The 21,960-nt window shown below is 45.1% G+C and overlaps 1 protein-coding gene across 4 annotated transcripts in view; it reads right to left on the reverse strand.

Moving 5' to 3' along the window:
- Positions 1 to 18,539, reverse strand: part of ACBD6 (acyl-CoA binding domain containing 6) — a 195,760-nt gene extending 177,221 nt beyond the window's left edge. For 3 of the 4 annotated variants that reach the window (XR_016210356.1, XM_089299466.1, XM_089299464.1), the window contains exons 1-3: positions 17,917 to 18,527; positions 10,919 to 10,983; positions 2,005 to 2,101 (exon numbers count right to left, since the gene is read on the reverse strand). Coding sequence is in view for 3 of the 4 variants with exons in the window: in XM_089299466.1 (XP_089155592.1) it covers positions 2,005 to 2,101; positions 10,919 to 10,983; positions 17,917 to 18,123 (369 nt within the window). In the remaining variant the exon portion in view is untranslated. Of the gene's footprint in view, positions 1 to 2,004; positions 2,102 to 10,918; positions 10,984 to 17,916 lie in introns of all 4 variants that reach the window. The other variant, XM_002715013.6, reaches the window with a different exon arrangement.
- Between the last annotated feature and the right edge of the window lie 3,421 nt (positions 18,540 to 21,960).

Consider the following 21,960-nt stretch of genomic DNA (forward strand, 5'->3'; position numbering starts at 1 on the left):
GTTATAGCATGTAAAACTAACTAGGAAATCCATAGTTCACAAAAGTACATATATTTTGTTGACACATTTGAGAGTATCAAAATTTAAGGTACAGAACAGAATTCACAGTCAGACTTGACACTTGGAACTATATTATACACTGGATCCACTGATATTTCTGCTAATAAGGTGCATTTGAAATCATAGATTTGGTGCATTGTTTTATTGTATAACCAAGAGCTATTGTTTTTACATCCAATAATTATTTCACAAATAATTAAAACAACAGACATCTAGCTGAAAACACAATTCACATATACCTTTATCAGGATAATTAAAATAAAAAGCACTGGCAGCTTTGATTTCCACTTTCATGAATATATACAAGATAAATCCATTTTTTACATTTAAAATCTGTATAAAAGTCAAGCCCTGAAATATTTTTGAAGAAAAATTCTGATTTTAAAACTTTGTTTTAAAAAAGAGAGAGGTACCATATTGAACTGCTGCACCACTTATATTATAAATGAAATTTAGATTTATATATATAACATTATTTTGCCATTCTAGAGTCCAATTTATAAAACTCACACGATGCTAAAGCTGGGAAGTCATTAAAACATAGTGGTACCAGCCAGCACCATGGCTCACTTGGCTAATCCTCTGCCTGCGACGCCAGCACCCCGGGTGCCAGTCCCAGTTGGGGCGCTGGTACTGTCCTGGTTGCTCCTCTTCCAGGCCAGCTCTCTGCTGCGGCCCGGGAAGGCAGTGGAGGATGGCCCATTGCTTGGGCTCCTGCACCCGCATGGGAGACCAGGAGGAAGCACCTGGCTCCTGGCTTTGGATCACGGTGCGCTGGCCACAACATGCCGGCCGTAGAAGCCATTTGAGGGGTGAACCAATGGAAAAGGAAGACCTTTCTCTCTGTCTCTCTCTCTAACTCTGCCTGTCAAAACAAACAAACAAACAAAAAAAAAAACACATAGTGGTACCTAAATTGATGAACTTCAGTGAATTCAATAAAACATATTTTGTACTACACAATGCTTGGCAGTCAGTTAATAGTTCACTGAGAATATGTTTAGTGGTAATGTTTTGAATAAAATACACTGGAGTATTTTGAGTCATGTCATCTGCATTTCATCAAGACTTTACTACTTCATATATTTTACCATACAGCACCTGAGATACTTTATTATAAAACATATATTATGCAAATGTTTGGCCTAAATATTGATGAAAATAATTCAACCTGCACTTTTTTTTTTTTTTTTTTGACAGCCAGAGTTAGACAGTGAGAGAGAGAGAGAGAGAGAAAGAGGTCTTCCTTTTCCATTGGTTCACCCCCCAAATGGCTGCTGCAGCTGGCGCGCTGCAGCCCAATCTGCACTTTTAACAAGCTGTGGTGGAGCCTCTATTGCATTGAAAGAAAGACCTGTTAGCCATGTTTTAAAGCAGATTTTTAAATAGATTAGCACCCTCTTTAGTAAGTTCTTTCTAGATGTTCCCCAATAAGTATAGCAGAAAAACGAGGTGTACTTAACTACACAACAGCAATGCTTCCAAATTCCAAAGTAACCTCTTCTTCCACTAGACCCTTACCATGTGCACTACTAGTTTACAGTATCAGCACATACTGGTGTATTTTATCGTCTCTGTAATTCACGTTCATAATGACAGAAATCATGTCTGATTCATCTTTTATCCCTGTCAATATGTGCATTGTACTTGCACAGAAGGTGCTCATAAAAAACCTGACAAACTTTCTCTTCCCAAGACTACAATGACGATCTCAAACTCTTTCAAACTCTGAAATGAACTGAGTTCTTAGGTGACTGAAATGTCGTGCATTTATGTTTATTTTTAAGCAATAGTATTTTAGGTAAATATGAAAACAACTGCATAATATTTTGAGAAAGTAAAACTTCAAGAATGTTACTTAAGCCTATGTTTCCTTTTAAACATATATTTGAGAGAAAGACAATAAGTTTTGGGGAAGCATTAGTAACAATTATTAAATCTTACCTGAGGATTCCAACCTGGGTCTAATTTTTTAACTACTGCAATATATTCCTGCATTGCTTGACTGGGGCTTGAATCTCCAAGTGCTTTCCATGCTTCCCTACAGTACAGAATATGCAAAATGACCAGTCATTAACTATGTGAATAATACAAACAACATACTTCTCTTTATTAGTGAAAATCTGCACACACATTTCAAGGCCTGGGGATGGGCTGCGACAATGGGCTATGCAGGGAGGGGGAACGGAGGAGCTTCTCTCTGCACTGACGTCTGGTCTGCAGCATTAGAGTGTACTACCTACCTAAGGGGCCTTTGTAGATGTTCTTTTCTAATCACCTTACCCGGGGAACTGTAATAACACAGATATACTACTTATCTGTTGGGTTTTGGAAGACTACAGACCACTGCAATGTAAGATTGTGTCATACCCCCAAACCCAACGTTCACCCTTGTTCAGAGAATGTACGATCTACAAATAGAGACAGATCCTAAGTTATGAATTACCTGCGCTCAGGGCACTTTGGTACAACAGAAGCTATCATCACGTAAGAAACAACATTCCTAGGGAGATCTTCAAACGTCAGAAACCCACCCTCCCCTTTAGCTGTCACCTCTTCTCTAACAACTAGTACTCAATCATGAGGCCTCAGCGAAGGACTTCAAAACCAAGGGACGATGGGAGAAGACATGAGGACACTAGCATGGAGGACCACACCACGAGTCACATTTCAGCCCTGAGCCCCCTTCTGGGTCATCCCTTTCTTTTTTTCTGCAGGCTGCCAGGACAGGTCTCTCTGGTTTTCCCTGCTGATCTTTCCTACGATCTACCAGAGTTTCTCTATTTTCCTGATCCACTGTAACACAGAACTTAGCCACACAGATTCTCACTAACTTCCTGCTCCTGTAATGAATACAACATCTTTCTGAGGTCTCCTAAATTTATTTTTACTGAATCTCTTGAGTTACTTGTATCAATCATAACAATTCACCTCCATGTTTATCGGCTTATAGAAAACTCAGGAAATTTACCATCAACACTTTAACACAGAGACTATACATTCAGAATTCCCTGATCATCCTAGTAATCCTTTATGACTCTTCTCAGACCATGAGCTACACAAGATTCACACACAGCACTGAGTTTCATACACCTTTAGCCTTTTGTCTTCCACATTGATTTTTAGTCTAAACCAACTACTTCATACAATATCCCTCAATTTGGATTTCTCTAATTGTTTACCCACCTATACCATACTCTCACCAAAAATGATTAATCATAATTACAATCAGGTTAAGTATTTCACCAAGAGCAATGCAGAGTGAGGCCAGTGTCGTGGCATGGTGGGTAATGCCGCTGCCTGCGACACCAGCATCTCATATGGGTGCCAGTTTGTGACCCAGCTGCTCTACATTTTTTTTTGGACAGGCAGAGTGGACAGTGAGAGACAGAGACAGACAGAGAGAAAGGTCTTCCTTTTTCCATTGCTTCACCCCTCAATGGCAGCTGCAGCTGGTGCACTGTGCTGATCTGAAGCCAGGAGCCAGGTGCAGTGCTTCCTCCTGGTCTCCCATGCGGGTGCAGGGCCCAAGCACTTGGGCCATCCTCCACTGCCCTCCCGGGCCACAGCAGAGAGCTGGACTGGAAAAGGAGCAACCGGGACAGAATCTGGCGCCTTGATCGGGACTAGAACCCTGTGTGCCGGCGCCGCAGGCGGAGGATTAGCCTAGTGAGCCGCGGCGCTGGCCCTGCTCTACTTTTGATCCAGCTCCCTGCCTAGGAAAAAGCAGCAGAAGATGGCCCAAGTGTTTGGGCCCCTGCCACCCACCCAGTGGGAGACCTGGATAAAGCTCCTGACTCCTCGATCTGGCCTGGTCCAGACCTGGTCATTGTGGCCATCTGAGGAATGAACAAGTGGATACAAGATCTCTCTCTCTCCCTCTAACTCTTCAATAAACAAATCATAAAAAAAAAAAAAAAAAATACAGGGCCGGCGCCGCGGCTCAATAGGCTAATCCTCCGCCTTGTGGCGCCGGCACACCAAGTTACAGCCCCGGTCAGGGCGCCGGATTCTGTCCCATTTGCCCCTCTTCCAGGCCAGCTCTCTGCTATGGCCCGGGAGTACAGTGGAGGATGGCCCAAGTGCTTGGGCCCTGCACCTATGGGAGACCAGGAGAAGCACCTGGCTCCTGGCTTCGGATCTGTGCGATGCACCGGCCGCAGCACGCCAGCCGCGGCAGCCATTGGAGGGTGAACCAACGGCAAAGGAAGACCTTTCTCTCTGTCTCTCTCTCTCACTGTCCACTCTGCCTGTCAAAAAAAAAAAAAAAAAAAAAAAGAAGAAGAAGAAGAAGAAAAAAAAAAAATTAGAGAAGGAACCATGAAGACATAGAAAACCTAAACAGACCCATAACTAAGAAAGAAATTGAAACAGCAATAAAGGCCCTTCCAACAAAGAAAAGCCCAGGACCAGATGGATTCACTGATGAATTCTACCAGACATTTAAAGAAGAACTAACTCCAATTCTTCTCAAACTATTCAGAACAATCAAAAAAGTGGGAATCCTCCCAAATTCTTTCTATGAAGCCAGCATCACCTTAATTCCTAAGCCAGAAAAAGATGCAGCATTGAAAGAGAATTACAGGGCCGGCGCCGCGGCTCACTAGGCTAATCCTCCACCTTGCGGCGCCGGCACACCGGGTTCTAGTCCCGGTCGGGGCACCGGATTCTGTCCCGGTTGCCCCTCTTCCAGGCCAGCTCTCTGCTGTGGCCAGGGAGTGCAGTGGAGGATGGCCCAGGTGCTTGGGCCCTGCACCCAATGGGAGACCAGGAAAAAGCACCTGGCTCCTAGCTCCTGCCATCGGATCAGCGCAGTGCGCCGGCCGCAGCGCGCTGGCCGCGGCGGCCATTGGAGGGTGAACCAACGGCAAAGGAAGACCTTTCTCTCTGTCTCTCTCTCTCTCACTGTCCACTCTGCCTGTCAAAAAATAAAAAAAAAAATAAATAAAATTAAAAAAAAGAAAGAGAATTACAGACCAATATCCCTGATGAACATAGATGCAAAAATCCTCAGTAAAATTCTGGCCAATAGAATGCAACAACACATCAGAAAGATCATCCACCCAGACCAGGTGGGAATTATCCCTGGTATGCAGGGATGGTTCAATGTTCGCAAATCAATCAATGTGATTCATCACATTAACAGACTGCAGAATAAAAACCATATGATTATCTCAACAGACGCAGAGAAAGCATTTGATAAAATACAACACCCTTTCATGATGAAAACTCTAAGCAAACTGGGTATGGAAGGAACATTCCTCAATACAATCAAAGCAATTTATGAAAAATCCACGGCCAACATCATATTGAATGGGGCAAAGCTGGAAGCATTTCCACTGAGATCTGGTACCAGACAGGGATGCCCACTCTCACCACTGCTAGTCAATATAGTTCTGAAAGTTTTAGCTAGAGCTATTAGGCAAGAAAAAGAAATTAAAGGGATATAAATTGGGAAGGAAGAACTCAAACTATCCCTCTTTGCAGATGATATGATTCTTTATTTAGGGGATCCAAAGAACTCTATTAAGAGACTACAGGAACTCATAGAAGAGTTTGGCAAAGTAGCAGGGTATAAAATCAATGCACAAAAATCAACAGCCTTTGTATACGCAGGCAATGCCACGACTGAGAAAGAACTTCTAAGATCAATCCCATTCACGATAGCTACAAAACCAATCAAATACCTTGGAATAAACTTAACCAAGTACGTTAAAGATCTCTACAATGAGAATTACAAAATCTTAAAGAAATAAATAGAAGAAGATACCAAAAAAATGGAAAAATCTTCCATGCTCATGGATTGGAAGAATCAATATCATCAAAATGTCCATTCTCCCAAAAGCAATTTATAGATTCAATGTGATACCAATCAAAATACCAAAGACATTCTTCTCAGATCTGGAAAAAAAATGATGCTGAAATTCATATGGAGACACAGGAGACCTCGAATAGCTAAAGCAATCTTGTACAACAAAAACAAAGCTGGAGGCATCACAATACCAGATTTCAGGACATACTACAGGGCAGTTGTTATCAAAACAACATGGTACTGGTACAGAAACAGATGGATAGACCAATGGGACAGAATTGAAACACCAGAAATCAATCCAAACATCTACAGCCAACTTATATTTGATCAAAGATCCAAAACCAATCCCTGGAGTAAGGACAGTCTATTCAATAAATGGTGCAGGGAAAATTGGATTTCCACGTGCAGAAGCATAAAGCAAGACCCCTACCTTTCAACTTACACAAAAATCCACTCAACATGGATTAAAGACTTAAATCTACGACCCGACACCATCAAATTATTAGAGAACATTGGAGAAACCCTGCAAGATTTGGTACTGGCAAAGACTTCTTGGAAAAGACCCCAGAAGCACAGGCAGTCAAAGCCAAAATTAACATTTGGGATTGCATCAAATTGAGAAGTTTCTGTACTGCAAAAGAAACAGTCAGGAAAGTGAAGAGACAACCGACAGAATGGGAAAAAATATTTGCAAACTATGCAACTGATAAAGGGTCAATAACCAGAATCTACAGAGATCAAGAAACTCCACAACATCAAAACAAACAACCCACTTAAGAGATGGGCCAAGGACCTCAATAGACATTTTTCAAAAGAGGAAATCCAAATGGCCAACAGACACATGAAAAAATGTTCAAGATCACTAGCAATCAGGGAAATGCAAATCAAAACCACAATGAGGTTTCACCTCACCCCAGTTAGAATGGCTCACATGCAGAAATATACCAACAACAGATACTGGCGAGGATGTGGGGAAAAAGGAACACTAACCCACTGTTGGTGGGAATGCAAACTGGAAAAGCCACTATGGAAGTCAGTCTGGAGATTCTTCAGAAACCTGAATATAACCCTACCATACAACCCAGCCATCCCACTCCTTGGAATTTACCCAAAGGAAATTAAATTGGCAAACAAAAAAGCTGCCTGCACCTTAATGTTTATTGCAGCTCAATTCACAATAGCTAAGACCTGGAATCAACCCAAATGCCCATCAACAGTAGACTGGATAAAAAAATTATGGGGCATGTACTCTACAGAATACTATAGAGTAGTCAAAAACAATGAAATCCGGTCATTTGCAACAAAATGGAGGAATCTGGAACACATCATGCTGAGTGAATTAAGCCAGTCCCAAAGGGACAAAGATCATACGTTCTCCCTGATCGGTGACAACTAACCAAGCACCAAAAAGGAAACCTGTTGAAGTGAAAGGGACACTATGAGAAACAGTGACTTGATCAGCCCTTGTCCTGACTGTTGATGTACAATGTAATACTTTATCCCTTTTAGTATTTTCTTTTTGTTCTAGTTAATACTATTGGTTGAACTCTGTAATTAACACACATTTATTCTTAGGTGTTGAAATTTAACTGAAAAGTGATCCCTGTTAAATGTAAGAGTGGGAATAAGAGAGAGAGGAGATGCACAATTTGGAACATGCTCAATCGGACTTGCCCCAAATGGTGGAGTTAGAAACGTGCCAGGGGATTCCAATTTAATCCCATCAAGACTGCATGTACCAATGACATCTCACTAGTTCAAGTGATCAATTTCAGCTCACAATTGATCACACTGATAGGTCTAAGAGTCACACAACCAAGACTAGTGTCTGCAAATACTAACTGATAGAATAAAAAAAGGAGAGAATGATCCAACATGGGAAGTGGGATACACAGCAGACTCATAGAATGGCAGATCTCCTAAACAGCACCCTGGCCTCAGAATCAGCCCTTAAGGCATTCGGATATGGCTGAAGAGCCCATGAGAGTATTTTAGGCATGGAAAGCCAAGACACTCTGGCAAAAAAAAAAAAAAAAAAAAAAAAGACCTAAATGAAAGATCTCTGCGAGGGAGATACCAGAAGAAAGAACAGGCCATCAAAGAAGGAGGTACCTTTCTCTGAAGGGAGGAGAGAACTTCCACTTTGACTTAAGACCCTGTCTAAATAAGATCGAAGTCAGCGAACTCAAGAGGCTTCCATAGCCTTGGAAACTCATGACTAGAGCCTAGGGAGATTTCTGACGCCATAAACTGTCAAATTGTTAAGTCAACAACAGGAGTCACTGTGTACTTACTCCTCATGTGGGATCTCTGTCCTTAATGTGTTGTCCAATGTGAATTAAAGCTATAACTAGTACTCAAACAGTATTTTTCACTTTGTGTTTTTGTGTGGGTGCAAACTGATGAAATCTTTACTTAATATATACTAAATCGATCTTCTGTATATAAAGATCATTGAAAATGAATCTTGATGTGAATGGAATGGGAGAGGGAGTGGGAGATGGGAGGGTTGCAGGTGGGAGGGAAGTTATGGGGGGGAAAAGCCATTGTAATCCATAAACTGTACTTTGGAAATTATGTTTACTAAATAAAAGTTAAAAAAAAATAAATTGTTAAAAACAATGGAGAAACAGGTCAAGCATAGGGGGAACAAATAATGGTGAGGTTATAAAATTTCATAAACTGAAACAAGTAAATTACAATAAATGTTACACCAGATAGCCTCTAGAACAGTAATAAAATGCCAGTCAGAGAATTATTATCAGCAAAGAATGCAAATAGAAGCCTTGCTTTCTTCACTGGGAATGTCCTATACAAAAAAAAGTCAGCTGAACTAAACATGATGGTTGGCTACAAAGTGCTGCTGGCAACAGTTTGCAGACAGGCAATTTATCCAGTCCTGTGTAGGACTGCTTTAGAACCTGAAGTCAGAATTCAACTTTTAGCATTTCCTCTCTCTACAACCATCCTTGTGAAAACAAACTCTACCCAGTAACTTTTTTTTTTTTTTTTTTTTTTTTTTTTTTTTTTTGACAGGCAGAGTGGACAGTGAGAGAGAGAGACAGAGAGAAAGGTCTTCCTTTGCCGTTGGTTCACCCTCCAATGGCCGCCGCGGCCGGCGCGCTGCGGCCGGCGCACCGCGCTGATCCGATGGCAGGAGCCAGGAGCCAGGTGCTTTTCCTGGTCTCCCATGGGGTGCAGGGCCCAAGCACCTGGGCCATCCTCCACTGCACTCCCTGGCCACAGCAGAGGGCTGGCCTGGAAGAGGGGCAACCGGGACAGAATCCGGCGCCCCAACCGGGACTAGAACCCGGTCTGCCGGCGCCGCTAGGCGGAGGATTAGCCTAGTGAGCCGCGGCGCCGGCCCCCAGTAACTTTTTTAATATACATTTTTACTTACTTTTATTTTTGTTTGAAAGGCAGAGAAACACCAGGAAAGAGCTTCCATTCACTGATTTATTTTTATTTTTTTTTTTATTTTTGATAGGCAGAGTGGACAGTGAGAGAGAGAGACAGAGACAGAAAGGTCTTCCTTTGCCATTGGTTCACCCTCCAATGGCCACCGCTGCAGCCGGCGCACCGCGCTGATCCGATGGCAGGAGCTAGGAGCCAGGTGCTTTTCCTGGTCTCCCATGGGGTGCAGGGCCCAAGCACCTGGGCCATCCTCCACTGCACTCCCTGGCCATAGCAGAGAGCTGGCCTGGAAGAGGGGCAACCGGGACAGAATCCGGTGCCCCGACCGGGACTAGAACCCGGTGTGCCGGCGCCGCAAGGTGGAGGATTAGCCTATTGAGCCACGGCGCCGGCTCCCATTCACTGATTTAATCTCCAAATGCCCAAAATAGCCAGATCTAGGCCAGGTGGAAGCCAGAAAACTGAAACTCAATCTGGGCCTCCCACGTGGGTAACAAGAACCCAAGTTCTTGGCATCACTCCCATGTGGGATGTGGGCATCCCAGGCACATTTCTGTTGCACCAGATTCCTGCCCCCATACACTTCTGTAATTCCAGGGCTGGTGCTGCAACGTCTTTCCTTTTATAACTAAGGTTCCTTATTGAAAGCAGTTTCTCATTTTTCACTCAGAAGAGATGAGAAGATAAGGCCTTATAAATAAGCGGGACTCTCTGAATTATTTTTTAAAAATTGGGAGACTATAATCTTTCCTATGAATTCAGAGAAGTGGATTCAGTGTTTTGTTTTGGTTTTTGCTCCCTTTCTTTCCCAGAGATTAATTTAATATACACACTTCTTTACTGTGGTGTGAGTCCAAGGGACAGAAGAATACAAGACAAAGACACACAGGGGCAGGGAGGAGAAGAGTAAAACACGGGGCTCACCCTGCTCTTCTCCTTTACCATTTTCCTGACCTTCTACCCAAGGGGAAAGGTAGTGACCTGTCAGGAGAGGAAAATCGCAAGCAATAGCTCTTAAGGTTACACCTCTTCCATATTCATAGGTAAGGAATGTATGTCTGTTGTGAACTATTTATACACCAACATCAATCCTTTAATGACTTAGCTGAAATCAGATTCTTATAATCCCCTCTCCCGACTGCCTGTTGTTAGAGTCTTCAGCAGAGAGATTAATATGAAGATAATTCTTTAATCTGCTCACTACTTTCTAATTCCTACAAACTAAATCGGGGCTGGCACTGTAGCACAGTGGGTTAAGCCAGATTGCAAAGCTAGCGTGCCACATCAAAGTGCTGTTTTGAGTCCCAGTTCCTCTGCTTCTGGCCCAGCTTCCTGCAAATGCTGGGAACGCAGCAGAAGATGACCCAAGTACTTGGGTCCTTGCCACTAACGTGGGAGACCTGGATGGAGTTCCCGGCTCTTGATTTTGGCCTGGCCCAGCTCTGGCTATTGCAGGCACTTGGGAAGTGAACCAGCAGCCAGAAGATACCTCTCTATCAATCTCTCCCTCAACCCCTGTCTCTGACACTCTGTCTTTCCAGTAAATAAATAACTTCTTAAAAGAAACAATTTTAAAAAGGAAACATCTAAATCATTTCCATAACTGCATTAAAGAATTGGAGAATTTCTTACCATTTTTGCTTTCCTTCAAAATCAAAAAAGCTTGGTTTAGGAGTATTGCAATTTCCAACTTTGACCTAAATGAGGAGGGAAAAAAAAGCTTATTTTTCAAAGAAATATCTGAAAAATTGTTTCAAGTGTATCAAACATATTTAGTAACAATAGGTTATAAAATAGTTTAAAATATTGACATTTACATAGAGTTAACAAAACTTCACATTCCTTGCAAAAGCAAACAAAAACTCAAACATATCAAACTTCAAACACAAGCTGCTTTAGTTTACTACATAAAACAACTATATTGCAGAAAAAATGAGTGACAGATAATTGCATTCCTAAATTACATTTAATTATATAAGACAAATTACAGATTTAGTTTATGTAATCTTTATTATCATTTATAATAGAGAACTTTTAAAGATGAAACTAACAGGCTTTAAAGTTCAGCTTATCAAAATGCATAATACTGGTTTCTTTTACACTGATTAGAACACTATTAAAATTTTATCTATTTCAAATAAAAAGTACTATTTTTAAAAATGTCCTATTATGAAACTCATAGATAAAAATTTAGATGCCCAAAGCCATGCAAAAAAGCCTCCAGGGTTTTCAACAACAATATTAATTCCATCCGTCCCACAATAATCTCTTGTCTGTGGCCAACACTCATTTTTAATCCTCAAGTAATATTTGTAGTTAAGTGATAAATTCTTTTCATTGTGAATATGCATAAATGAGAATCACAGAAGTGCAGAACTCACTACACAGCCTCTGATTCCCACTGCCAGAAGTAATCTCCCTTACGAACTTTTAGGCATCCACTCTATGTACCTCTTGTGGCACTTTCCATTTTTTCTACCTTGTGACATGAAGTTTTAGATAAAGTCTCACCTTTTTTTTTTATTAGATATTTATTTTATTTATTTGAGAGACAGAGTGACAGATAGAGGTAGAGTCCCCAGATGGCCACAACAGCCAGAGCTGTGCTGATGCGAAGCCAGGAGCCAGAAGCTTCTTACGGGTCTCCCACGCAGGTGCAGGGGCCCAAGGACTTGGGCCATCCTCTACTGCTTTCCTAGGCCACAGTAGAGAGCTGGATCGGAATAGGAACAGCTGGGACTAGAACCAGCACCCATATGGGATGCTGGCCAGGGCTTTAACCCACTGTGCCACAGCGCAGGCCCCAAAGTCTCATCTTTGTATCAGAAGAGAGTCCCTAAAAAACTGTCCTGAACTCACCCACAGCACCCATCTACTTCTCCAGGACCCACCCACCACCTCCTATTACTCTTACACCCTAAAATCAATTCTGATGCCATCATCTCACCACACTAAACTCTTTGCTGCTTTAGGGACTTTTGGTTCTGTAAAACACAGGACAGGACACTCACCTGAAATGCCTTCTGTTCTTCTCTCAGCTTTTAAAAATATTACACCTCCTTCCAGTCTGGCCTAAAGTTCAGATGCTAAGAATCCCTTCATCTGCAGCTATTTTGTACAGCCCTGAAATCCTCAGTTGTCACTTCCATTATTGCTTAGCGATCACACTACCCTCTATCAGCCTTTTCATGACGGGATGGGTGAGAGATGAGCTGTGATTCTCACTCACCATGGACCAAATACTTCACGTACGTTACTTGTGCGGAGACACAATAACACTGTGAGGTAGGTAGGCTATTACAAACTCATTTTTAAAAACACAGGTTTATTTATTTACTTGAAAGGCAGAGTTAAAGACACAGAGGGAGAGACAGAAAGAGAGAGAGCTCTTGCACTTGCTAGTTCACTCCCCAAATGGCTGCAACGGCCAGGGCTGGGCCAGGCTGAAGCCAGGGGCCTGGAACTCCATCTGGGTCTCCCACGTGGATGCAGGGGCCCAAGGATTTGGGTTATCTCCCACTGCTTTTCCACGCACATTAACAGGGAGCTAGATGGGAAGTGGGATAGCCAGGAATCGAATTGGCGCACATACGGGATGCCGATGTCACAGACAGTCATTTTATCCACTACGCCACGCCAGTCCCACAAACTCATTTTATAAATGAGGATGGAGAAGCTCAGAAGCATTGTCTCAGCCCACACGTTAGTAAATATTGAATTATAGTCAGGGTTTGAACCCAAGACTGACTCTGAAGTAAAGTATTCCTCCAGCATACCATGCATGCTATACAGAATCTGGGCTCCAATTCTGGCATCTCTAATTCATATGAACTAACTGGATTGCTAGACATATGAAGTGAGATAAACTATACCAATCTCTAAGATATCATAAAACAGCAGTTATTACTATTTTTGCTTTTTGTCCAGGCACCAGCCAGTGGCAGAAACAAATGCCAATTAGAAGTCCCAGCTGAACATACGGTCATCCAGCCAAACATCACATGTGGCCACGCAACTTCTGCCTAGGTTCTAGGGATTGGATGTGAGTAAAAGTCACAAAAATATCTGCCTTAGGGGCCAGTGCTGTGGCTTAGCAGGGAAAGCTGCTGCCTGCAGTGATGGCATCCCATGTGGGTGCCGGTTCATGTCCCAGTTGCTCCACTTCCAGTCCAGCTCCCTGCTAATGTGCACTGGAAAGCAGCTGAAGATGGCCCAAGTCCTTGGGCCCCTGCACTCACGTGGGAGACCAGGAGGAAGCTCCAGGCTCCTGACTTCTGCCTGGCCCAGCCCAGCCCTGGCCATGGCAGCCATCTGGAGAGTGCACCAGTGGATGGAAGACTTCTGTCTCTTTCTCTTTCTCTCTCTGCCTCTCCCTCTCTGTAACCCCAACTTTCAAATAAATCTTTAAAAAACAAAAAGTCTTAAAAAGAAAAAGCATGGTGGCCATGTGACACAGAAGTCAGGCTGCTGCGTGAGTCATTCACCTCCCACATCTGAGTGTCCGTTTTGTGTCCTGGCTCCTTCGCTTCTGACCCAGCTCCCTGCGAACATGTCCCCTCAGAAGCAGCAGACGAAGGCTCGAGTTTTTGGGTCCCTGATACCCACATAGGAAACCCAGATGGAGTTCCAGGCTCCTGGCTTCAGCACGGCCCAGTACTGCTATTATAGGCATTTGGGGAATGAACTAGCAGATGGAACATCTCTCTCCATCTGTCTCTCTATTGTTCCCTCTCTGTATCTCTGCCTTTCAAATAACTGATTTTTTTTTTTTTTAAAGAGTCCTGTCCTCACCTTCACTTGTCCCTGGTGATGTGGTGATGAGCCTTCCGGCCATGGAAAACAACCTCAGGACAGCAATTATCAAATTTTTAGTCTTATGTTCTCTACACTTTCAGAAACTAAAGCTCCCAAAGAGCTTTCAGTTACATGGGTTACAGCTATTGATATTTATCATATTAGATATTAAAACTGAGACATTTAAAATATAAATTCATTTAAAAATAACAATAACCCATTATGTCAGCATAAATAACAAAATTTTATGAAAAATAGCTACATATTCCAAAAGAATGGCATTGTTTTACATTTTATAAATCCCTTTTTAAAAAAAGATTTATTTATTTGTTTGAGAAAGAGAGGGAGACACAGAGAGAGAGAGAGCTTCTAACTACTGGTTCACTCCCTAAATGGCCGCAATGGCCGGAGCTGGGATGATCTGAAGCCAGGAGCCAGGAGCTTCTTCTGGGTCTCCCATGCGGACACAGGGGCCCAAGCACTTGAGCCATCTTCTACTGCTTTCCCAACCTATAGCAGAGTTGGATCAGAAGTGGAACAGTCGGGACTCAAACGGGCACCCATATGGAAAATCAGCGTCACAGGTGGAAGCTTAACCCACTATGCTACAGCGCTGCCCCCATAAATCTCTTTAACGTCTGGTTTAGTGGAAGGCGGTTATATTTTCATATACATCTAGTCTATTGCTATATGTTGCTTTGTTTCAAATAAAGGAAGAAAACTCAGTTTCACATAGGTTATTGCAAAAGCATTTTCAGATAACTGTCGATATTCTTTTTTGATAATATATCGATACTCAACAAGTAGTAGTTTTTTAAGGTTAGGTGCAATGCAGAATCTGAACTTCTATCAATGGACTTTTCACACTGTTACACTGGAAACCACTGGTCTGACTTGTATTTTGAATGGATCTTTTACCCACACAATTTGTAACACCACCCAGAAATATTTAGAAAATACGGTTTAGTGGCTTCTATAGATTTTCAAAATGCTGACAAACTGCATTATACAATAGCGAAAGTCCATGTCCACTGTTGTTACTACTGGGAGCTGGCAAGCTCATGATGGCAGACAACAGATTTTCCAAACCTCTAATTTTCAGATGAAGGCTCCAGCATTTATCATTGGAAACTCAGAAACTAATTTTAGTTGTTGTTCTTGAAGTGATAAGCTTATTTCATTCATTTTCAAGGAACCATCTGCCAAATACCCAAATTTAAGCATAATTTATTTGTGAGTTTTCCTGTTAAGCAAAAATAATGTTCTATGGAAAAAAGTGGATAGTCCAGTTTGCAACTTGGAAATAACCTGAGTTTTTCCTCAAAATAGCCAACACAATTCAGTATGCAGAAATGCCTTGTGTGTTCCTCATATTTCATAATATCCAATATTAAAGATGTATTAGTAAAGGGTTATTATTGAACCAATTTCTTCTGCTTCATCAAATATATTTTTAAGTGAAATTGGCATTTACTATTGTTACTCAATACATGATGGCTAAACAATATTAATACAGTTTGCTACCACTGCCTCGATTCATGCTAAGACCCTAGCAGTTTTATCCACGATGACAGCCCAGAAAAAAAGGCAAAAGTGTCAAAGTATTTTTACGAAAACTGATTTGACCTTACGGATCCCGAGTTTCGGGATGTACAGGGATCCACGGAATTTCTGCCTTGAGGGATGGCTGAGCTATGAAACAGAAGCAGCCGAGGCTCCTGGACGACCACAGAAAGCAGTCACCCGAGGCATACGACGCACCACTCTAACAGAGCATCTCAACTCTGATTCTCTCTGACTTACATTCACAAATAACAGGTACACATGGAAGAGATACAGCCAGTGCCCTTGGAACAATCATCTCACCAGGGGCAGCCGGTGGCAGATGCCAATGAATCAAGTGTCCAGGCTAAAGTAGGAGGGCATGCTGAGTATCCTAAAGGCTCTGTAAAGTGAAGCCAACAGGAATTTGAAATTTTCAAATAAATAAATCTTTAAAAAAAAATGCAGGAGTCTCTGCCACTCTCCCTTTCATATAAACTAACTTAACACGGGGCAGGAGGCAGCATTGTGGTGCAGCAGGTTAAACCCACAGCGGAAAGCTCATGCTCAAGTCCCACCACTGCTTCCAGTCCTGCTGTCTGCTGATGCGCACGCTGGGATGCAGCGAGCCATGGCTCAAGTACTTGGGTCCCTGCAACCAACCCATGCCAGATGGAGCTTCTGGGGCCCAGCCTGGCCCAGCCCCAGCATTGCTGCCGTTTGGGGAAGACAACCAGCAGACGGACAAGCAGTCTGTGTCTGTCTGTCTCTTTCCCAGTCTTTCAAACTTAAAAAGAAAAGAAAAATACAGGGAGACACCCCCCCCCCCCACACACACACAAACAACTATTTTTTTTAACAATTACAGGGAGGAGCCGGCACGGTGGCGCAGCAGGTTAAAGCCCTGGCCTGATGGGCTGGCATCCCATATGGGTGCCGGTTCTAGTCCCGGCTGCTCCTCTTCCGGTCCAGCTCTCTGCTGTGGCCTGGGAAAGCAGTGAAAGATGGCCCAAATTCTTGGGCCCCTGCACCCGCATGGGAGACCCAGAAGAAGCTCCTGGCGCAGCTCCGGCTGTTGTGGCCATCTGGGGAGTGAACCAGCGGATGGAAGACCTCTCTGTCTCTACCTCTCTCTGACACTCTTTCAAATAAATAAAATAAATCTTTTTAAAAAAACAATTAGAGGGGAAAAGATGCAATTATAATCTAGAATTTCATTTCCTCCAGTGTCTCAAAGAGTTGGAGTTTTCCTGAACTATTTAACACCTATCTTGCCAGCAAAGTTTCAGCTGTTTATATCTAGAGACTCCTCAAGTACTTAGTAAAGCTCCTAAGGGCAAATGTTATAAAGCTTTTGCTTCTTCCAACCTCTACAGGTATAACACCAAGTTTTTTACACATAAAAAATGTAGAAAAATATGTGTTGATTATGAGGAAACAACTGTTTTTCCTTCTAGCACCTAACCAATGACTCAAATATAAACATGTCTTGTGTGACTATCTCCGACATTTCCATTATTTCCAGGTAAAGTTCAGAGCCTTGCAGAGAGACAGAGCTACACCTGGTTCTGACCGAAGTCTCTGCCTACTTCCCTTGGGCTTAGGTTTTCTTTTTTGTAGAAGAAGGGGGATACTTGTGGGAGATCTGGGAGAAGCTCCTGGCTCCAGGTTTTGGGCTTTGGATCGGGGAGTGAAAGGGGTTCCGGGTTCCAGCTTGGGCTGTTGAGGCCATCTGGGGAGTGAACCAGCAGGTGGTCGGTCCCCCTCTGTAACGCTGCTTCCCAAATAAATCTTTTTTAAAAAGGGGGTGGTGGTGGTGGTGGTACTTCATCTGGTGTTTACTAGACCTGAAATTTTTTTACGATTATATAACAGAAACACACTGAGCCAAAATACAAGTCGGAGATAGTTAGGGTTTAAACAAATCACAATGATAAAAGCAGTACTACTTTAGTCTGCATTGCATCTCCTTACTGATTACCACATTACTCTCTTGGAGCTCAACATCTGTATAAACATTACCACAGTCCCCTCGCTATGAGCAAATGAATGAGAAATCTGGTTTTTATCGTCCTCGTTTTTGCAAAGGTTCGGGGACTTCAGTACAGCGCCAAGTCCCGGAGTTAAGTCAGGGGAAACAGTGTCCGGCTAACTGGTTCCCAGGACAGCAGGTGCACCTCTTCCACCCCCAGGAGGATGCCAATCCCCACCGCTCGCACACACTGCAGCTCCGCCAGCCACGAGCCACGCAGGTCGCAGCCCCGCGCCCGCCCGCCCCTTCCCCGCCGCTTTACCTGCTTGTACCTGGCGTACAGGTACAGCAGCTGCTCCCGGCTGGCCACCGGCAGCAGGCCCTGCAGGTGCGCGGCAGCCTTCTCGAACAGCTCGGCCAGGGGCTCGGGGCTCTGGGGGGACTCCGCACCCCCGGAGTCGTCCCCGGAGCTCAGCTCTCCCCCGCTGTCTCCCGTGGTGGCCCCCGAGGGCAGGGGCGGGGAAGCCATGTCTCCGCGCGCGGCCCACCCGCCCGCCCGCCCGCCGGCTGGGCGATGCGCTCCCCTCAGGCTCCCCTCCGGCCGCCTCGGCGCCCCGGCCCCGCACTCCGAGGCCCGAGCTCCAGCTGCGCTCAGCCGCCCGGCCGCCTCCAGCTCCCTGGGCGTGCACGGCAGGCGCGCCACCAACGTTCTCCGCAGGCTTCCGCCCCGGCGAGCGGCGCGCGGCGCGCGGCGGGGCGCGCAGCCAAGGACGCGCTCGCGGCCCGGCACGCCGGCTTGCGTAGCTGGGACGGGCCTGGGCCCGCTCGGCGCCGGTAGGGGAAGCGTGGGGGCCCTGCAGGGGACGGTGCTTGGACAACGTGGTGCCCGTTTCCGTGGCGGTAGCAGTCACAGCCTGCAGGACGCGGTGTCGGGCCAGGGACGCCGTCGGTTGGCGAGTGTAGCGGTGTGAGCAGCACCGCGGGAAACCGGAGCCCGGCACGAAAGTTCCGCCTGCCCCGGAGGGGGTGCTTCCGGCGGGGAGGCGCCCCCCGTTCCTTCAGAAGAGGCTGGCGGTTTTTTGAATAACGAGTGAAAAACCGACAGAGGCCGGCGCCGCGGCTCACTAGGCTAATCCTCCGCCTAGCGGCGCCGGCACACCGGGTTCTAGTCCCGGTCGGGGCACCGGATTCTGTCCCGGTTGCCCCTCTTCCAGGCCAGCTCTCTGCTGTGGCCCGGGAGTGCAGTGGAGGATGGCCCAGGTGCTTGGGCCCTGCACCCCATGGGAGACCAGGAAAAGCACCTGGCTCCTGGCTCCTGCCATCGGATCAGCGCGGTGCGCCGGCCGCAGCGCGCCAACCGCGGCGGCCATTGGAGGGTGAACCAACGGCAAAAGGAAGACCTTTCTCTCTGTCTCTCTCTCTCTCACTGTCCACTCTGCCTGTCAAAAAAAAATAAAAAAAATAAATAAATAAATAAATAAAAAAAAAAAAAAGAAAAAGAAAAACCGACAGAGGGGCCCTTCTGTGCGCTGCCTGGGTCAGATGAATCCTCTGCACTCCGGACCAGAAGTCCGGAGAACGGGCTTTGAGGCGGCCCCGGGCCTGCGCCCGCCACGTGAAAAAGCCGAGTTGCACACAGTTCTGCCCCCAAAGGACTTGGAGCGCTCCACGCACGCGGTGTGGGGGTGGTCAACCTTCCCCCCGAGCGCGTGTTGTGCCCTAAATGCTGTACAGGGGGACGGGGAAGGAAAGAGCGCCCTGTGGTCGCCAACACCGTGTCCGTGTTCCGGAGGAGAATGGCGGCCCATCGGCGAGGGCTGGGCCTGAGCGAGCACAGGGACGCGAAGGCGCGGCCGGGCCCTCCCGCGCGTCCCGCCTCAGCCCGCGCTCCGGGCGCTCCTTCCTGTCTGTCTGTCCGACGGCGGTCACGTGGCTCCAGGGGCTTGACCCCGCTGGGATGGCCAGCCCCAGGCCGCAGGGTCAGTGGGGCAGCGAGGAGGAAGCCGACCCCGCGTGCGCTAGGGACAGGCCACGGCCCTGGGGACAGCGGCCTTCCTCGCTCTCGCTTCGAGAATCTTTATTGGTGGACATTGAGTCCTGCCAGCGGTGGGGATATCTGGCTTTTCTCCTTTAATTCTGGAAAGGAATTAGACTAATAGAGTTTCTCTTTTAATGAATTATATTAATATCTAAATTAATAGGAGTTTAAGCGATTAATGGGAATTTTAAACCATTTATAAATTAATATGAGTTTTAGTGTGTTATAATAATAGACCTGGTTCTGAAGGAGGCTTGCATTCTTGGAATAAGGCCATTTCGGCCCTGCCCTTTTTTCCCTTTTTGATATTTATAGGCTTACTTTGCCATATTTTCAGTATCTTTACATGTCTGTCTAAAGATAACATTGATATATAGTTTTCCTTTTTCTTAACGGTTTATTTTAATTACTTGAAAGAGTCAGAGAGAGAGAGGAGAGACACAGAGAGTCAGAGAGAGAGAGGAGAGACACAGAGAGAGAGAGAGAGAGAAATCTTCCATCCGCTGGTTCACTCCCCAAGTGGCTGTAGTGGCCAGGGGTGGGCCAGGCCGAAGCCAGGAGTCAGGAGCTTCTTCCAGGTCTCCCTTGTGGGTACAGGAGTCCAGGCACTGGGCCATCTTCTGCTGCCTTCCCATGCGCTTTAGCAGGGAGCTGGATCGGAAGTGGAGCAGCTGAGACACAAACCAGCACCCATATGGGATGCTGGGGTCTCAGGCAGTGGTTTTACCCATTACACCACAATGCCCCTCCTTCATTTTTGTTCTATATTTTCTCAATTTTGTGTCAAGGTAGTAGTAATCATGTAGGGTGCGCTCAGTTCTGCTCTTTTTCTGTCTTCTGGAAGAGTTGAAATAACCTGGGAAATAGAACAAGCAGCCGGTGAGAGTGTAAATTGGTCCTGTGGGAAAATGTTTGTCACTGTCTTTAAAGCTGAAAATAAACATGCAGTTCTGTTCCTACAGCAAGAGTACATACACATGGTCACCAGAAGACAGGTCGGAGAGCATTCATGGAAGCACTAGTCCAGTGCTGGATTATTCCCACACATCCAAGTGCAGTAGGGTGGACAAACTGTGGGGTGTTTGCATGATGGAATACTGTCCAGTGACAGGAATAAACTATTCAAAACAACATGAATGGGCCGGCGCCGCGGCTCACTAGGTTAATCCTCTGCCTGCGGCTCCGGCACACCGGGTTCTAGTCCCGGTTGGGGTGCAGTATTCTGTCCCGGTTGCCCCTCTTCCAGGCCAGCTCTCTGCTGTGGCCTGGGAGGGCAGTGGAGGATGGCCTAAGTGCTTGGGCTCTGCACCCGCATGGGAGACCAGGAGGAAGCACCTGGCTCCTTGCTTCTGATTGGCGCAGTGCACTGGCCGTAGCAGTCATTTGGGGGGAGAACCAATGGAAGAAAGACCTTTCTCTCTGTCTCTCTCTCTCTCACTGTCTAACTCTGCCTGTCCAAAAAAAAAAAAAAAAAAAAACCATGGATGAACCTCATAAAAATAATTCAGATTCCAGGAAGCTTGACCCAAAAATGTACATCCTGAATAATTCTGTTTATATTAAAAGCAAAATCAGACAAAACTAATCTGTGGTATTCAGAATCAGATAGTACTGGGTAGCTCTGAGGTTAGGAACCTGAGGGAGTCATAGAGGGACCTCTAGATATTGGTGATGTTTGGTTCAGGTACTGAACCCACACTTTAAGAAAATTCACTTATATATGTGAATTATATATGAGTGAAAAAAATTAAAATGTCATGAGGAACAAAATAGAAGAACAACCTTTGACCTTCAGAAACTGACCTGACACAACTGGGTCATCCTATTGTCTAATTAGACAGAAATAATCTCACAAAAGACCAGGTCACTCTGAAGCTGTGATAAAGCAGAGCACATTGTTAAATTTAAGCGCAAAGACAAGGTCAGTCTGTCAACTACAAAATTCCAGCACCCTTTCTCTTGGCCAAAATGAATGGCTACTAATTCTTACCAGTCACAGCGACAGTCTCAGGCTAGTGTCCTCTTCCTGTAGATGAGCTGAATTGAGATGCCCAGTCACAGAATGTGCTCAGCCTTTTGGCAGCATCCAAACTAGAGCAAATGCCCATTTCTTTAAACTCTTCCTCGAATTCCAAGGACATTAGCTTTTGTTACTTGAACTAAAACGCTTGGGAGAGAAGCAACTTACAAAGCAAGAAGCTTTAGTCCGTTGTACAGTTTTGGAGGATCACAGTCTGAGGTCAGGGAACCTCACTGAGTCAGGCAGAGGATAGTGGAGAGAGGATTACGAGGTATGCCAGGAAGCACGATCTATTGCCCTTTAAGGGC

This window comes from Oryctolagus cuniculus, chromosome 7, assembly GCF_051225735.1.
Source record: "Oryctolagus cuniculus isolate XC-2025 breed Fujian yellow rabbit chromosome 7, ASM5122573v1, whole genome shotgun sequence".
NCBI lineage: Eukaryota > Metazoa > Chordata > Mammalia > Lagomorpha > Leporidae > Oryctolagus > Oryctolagus cuniculus.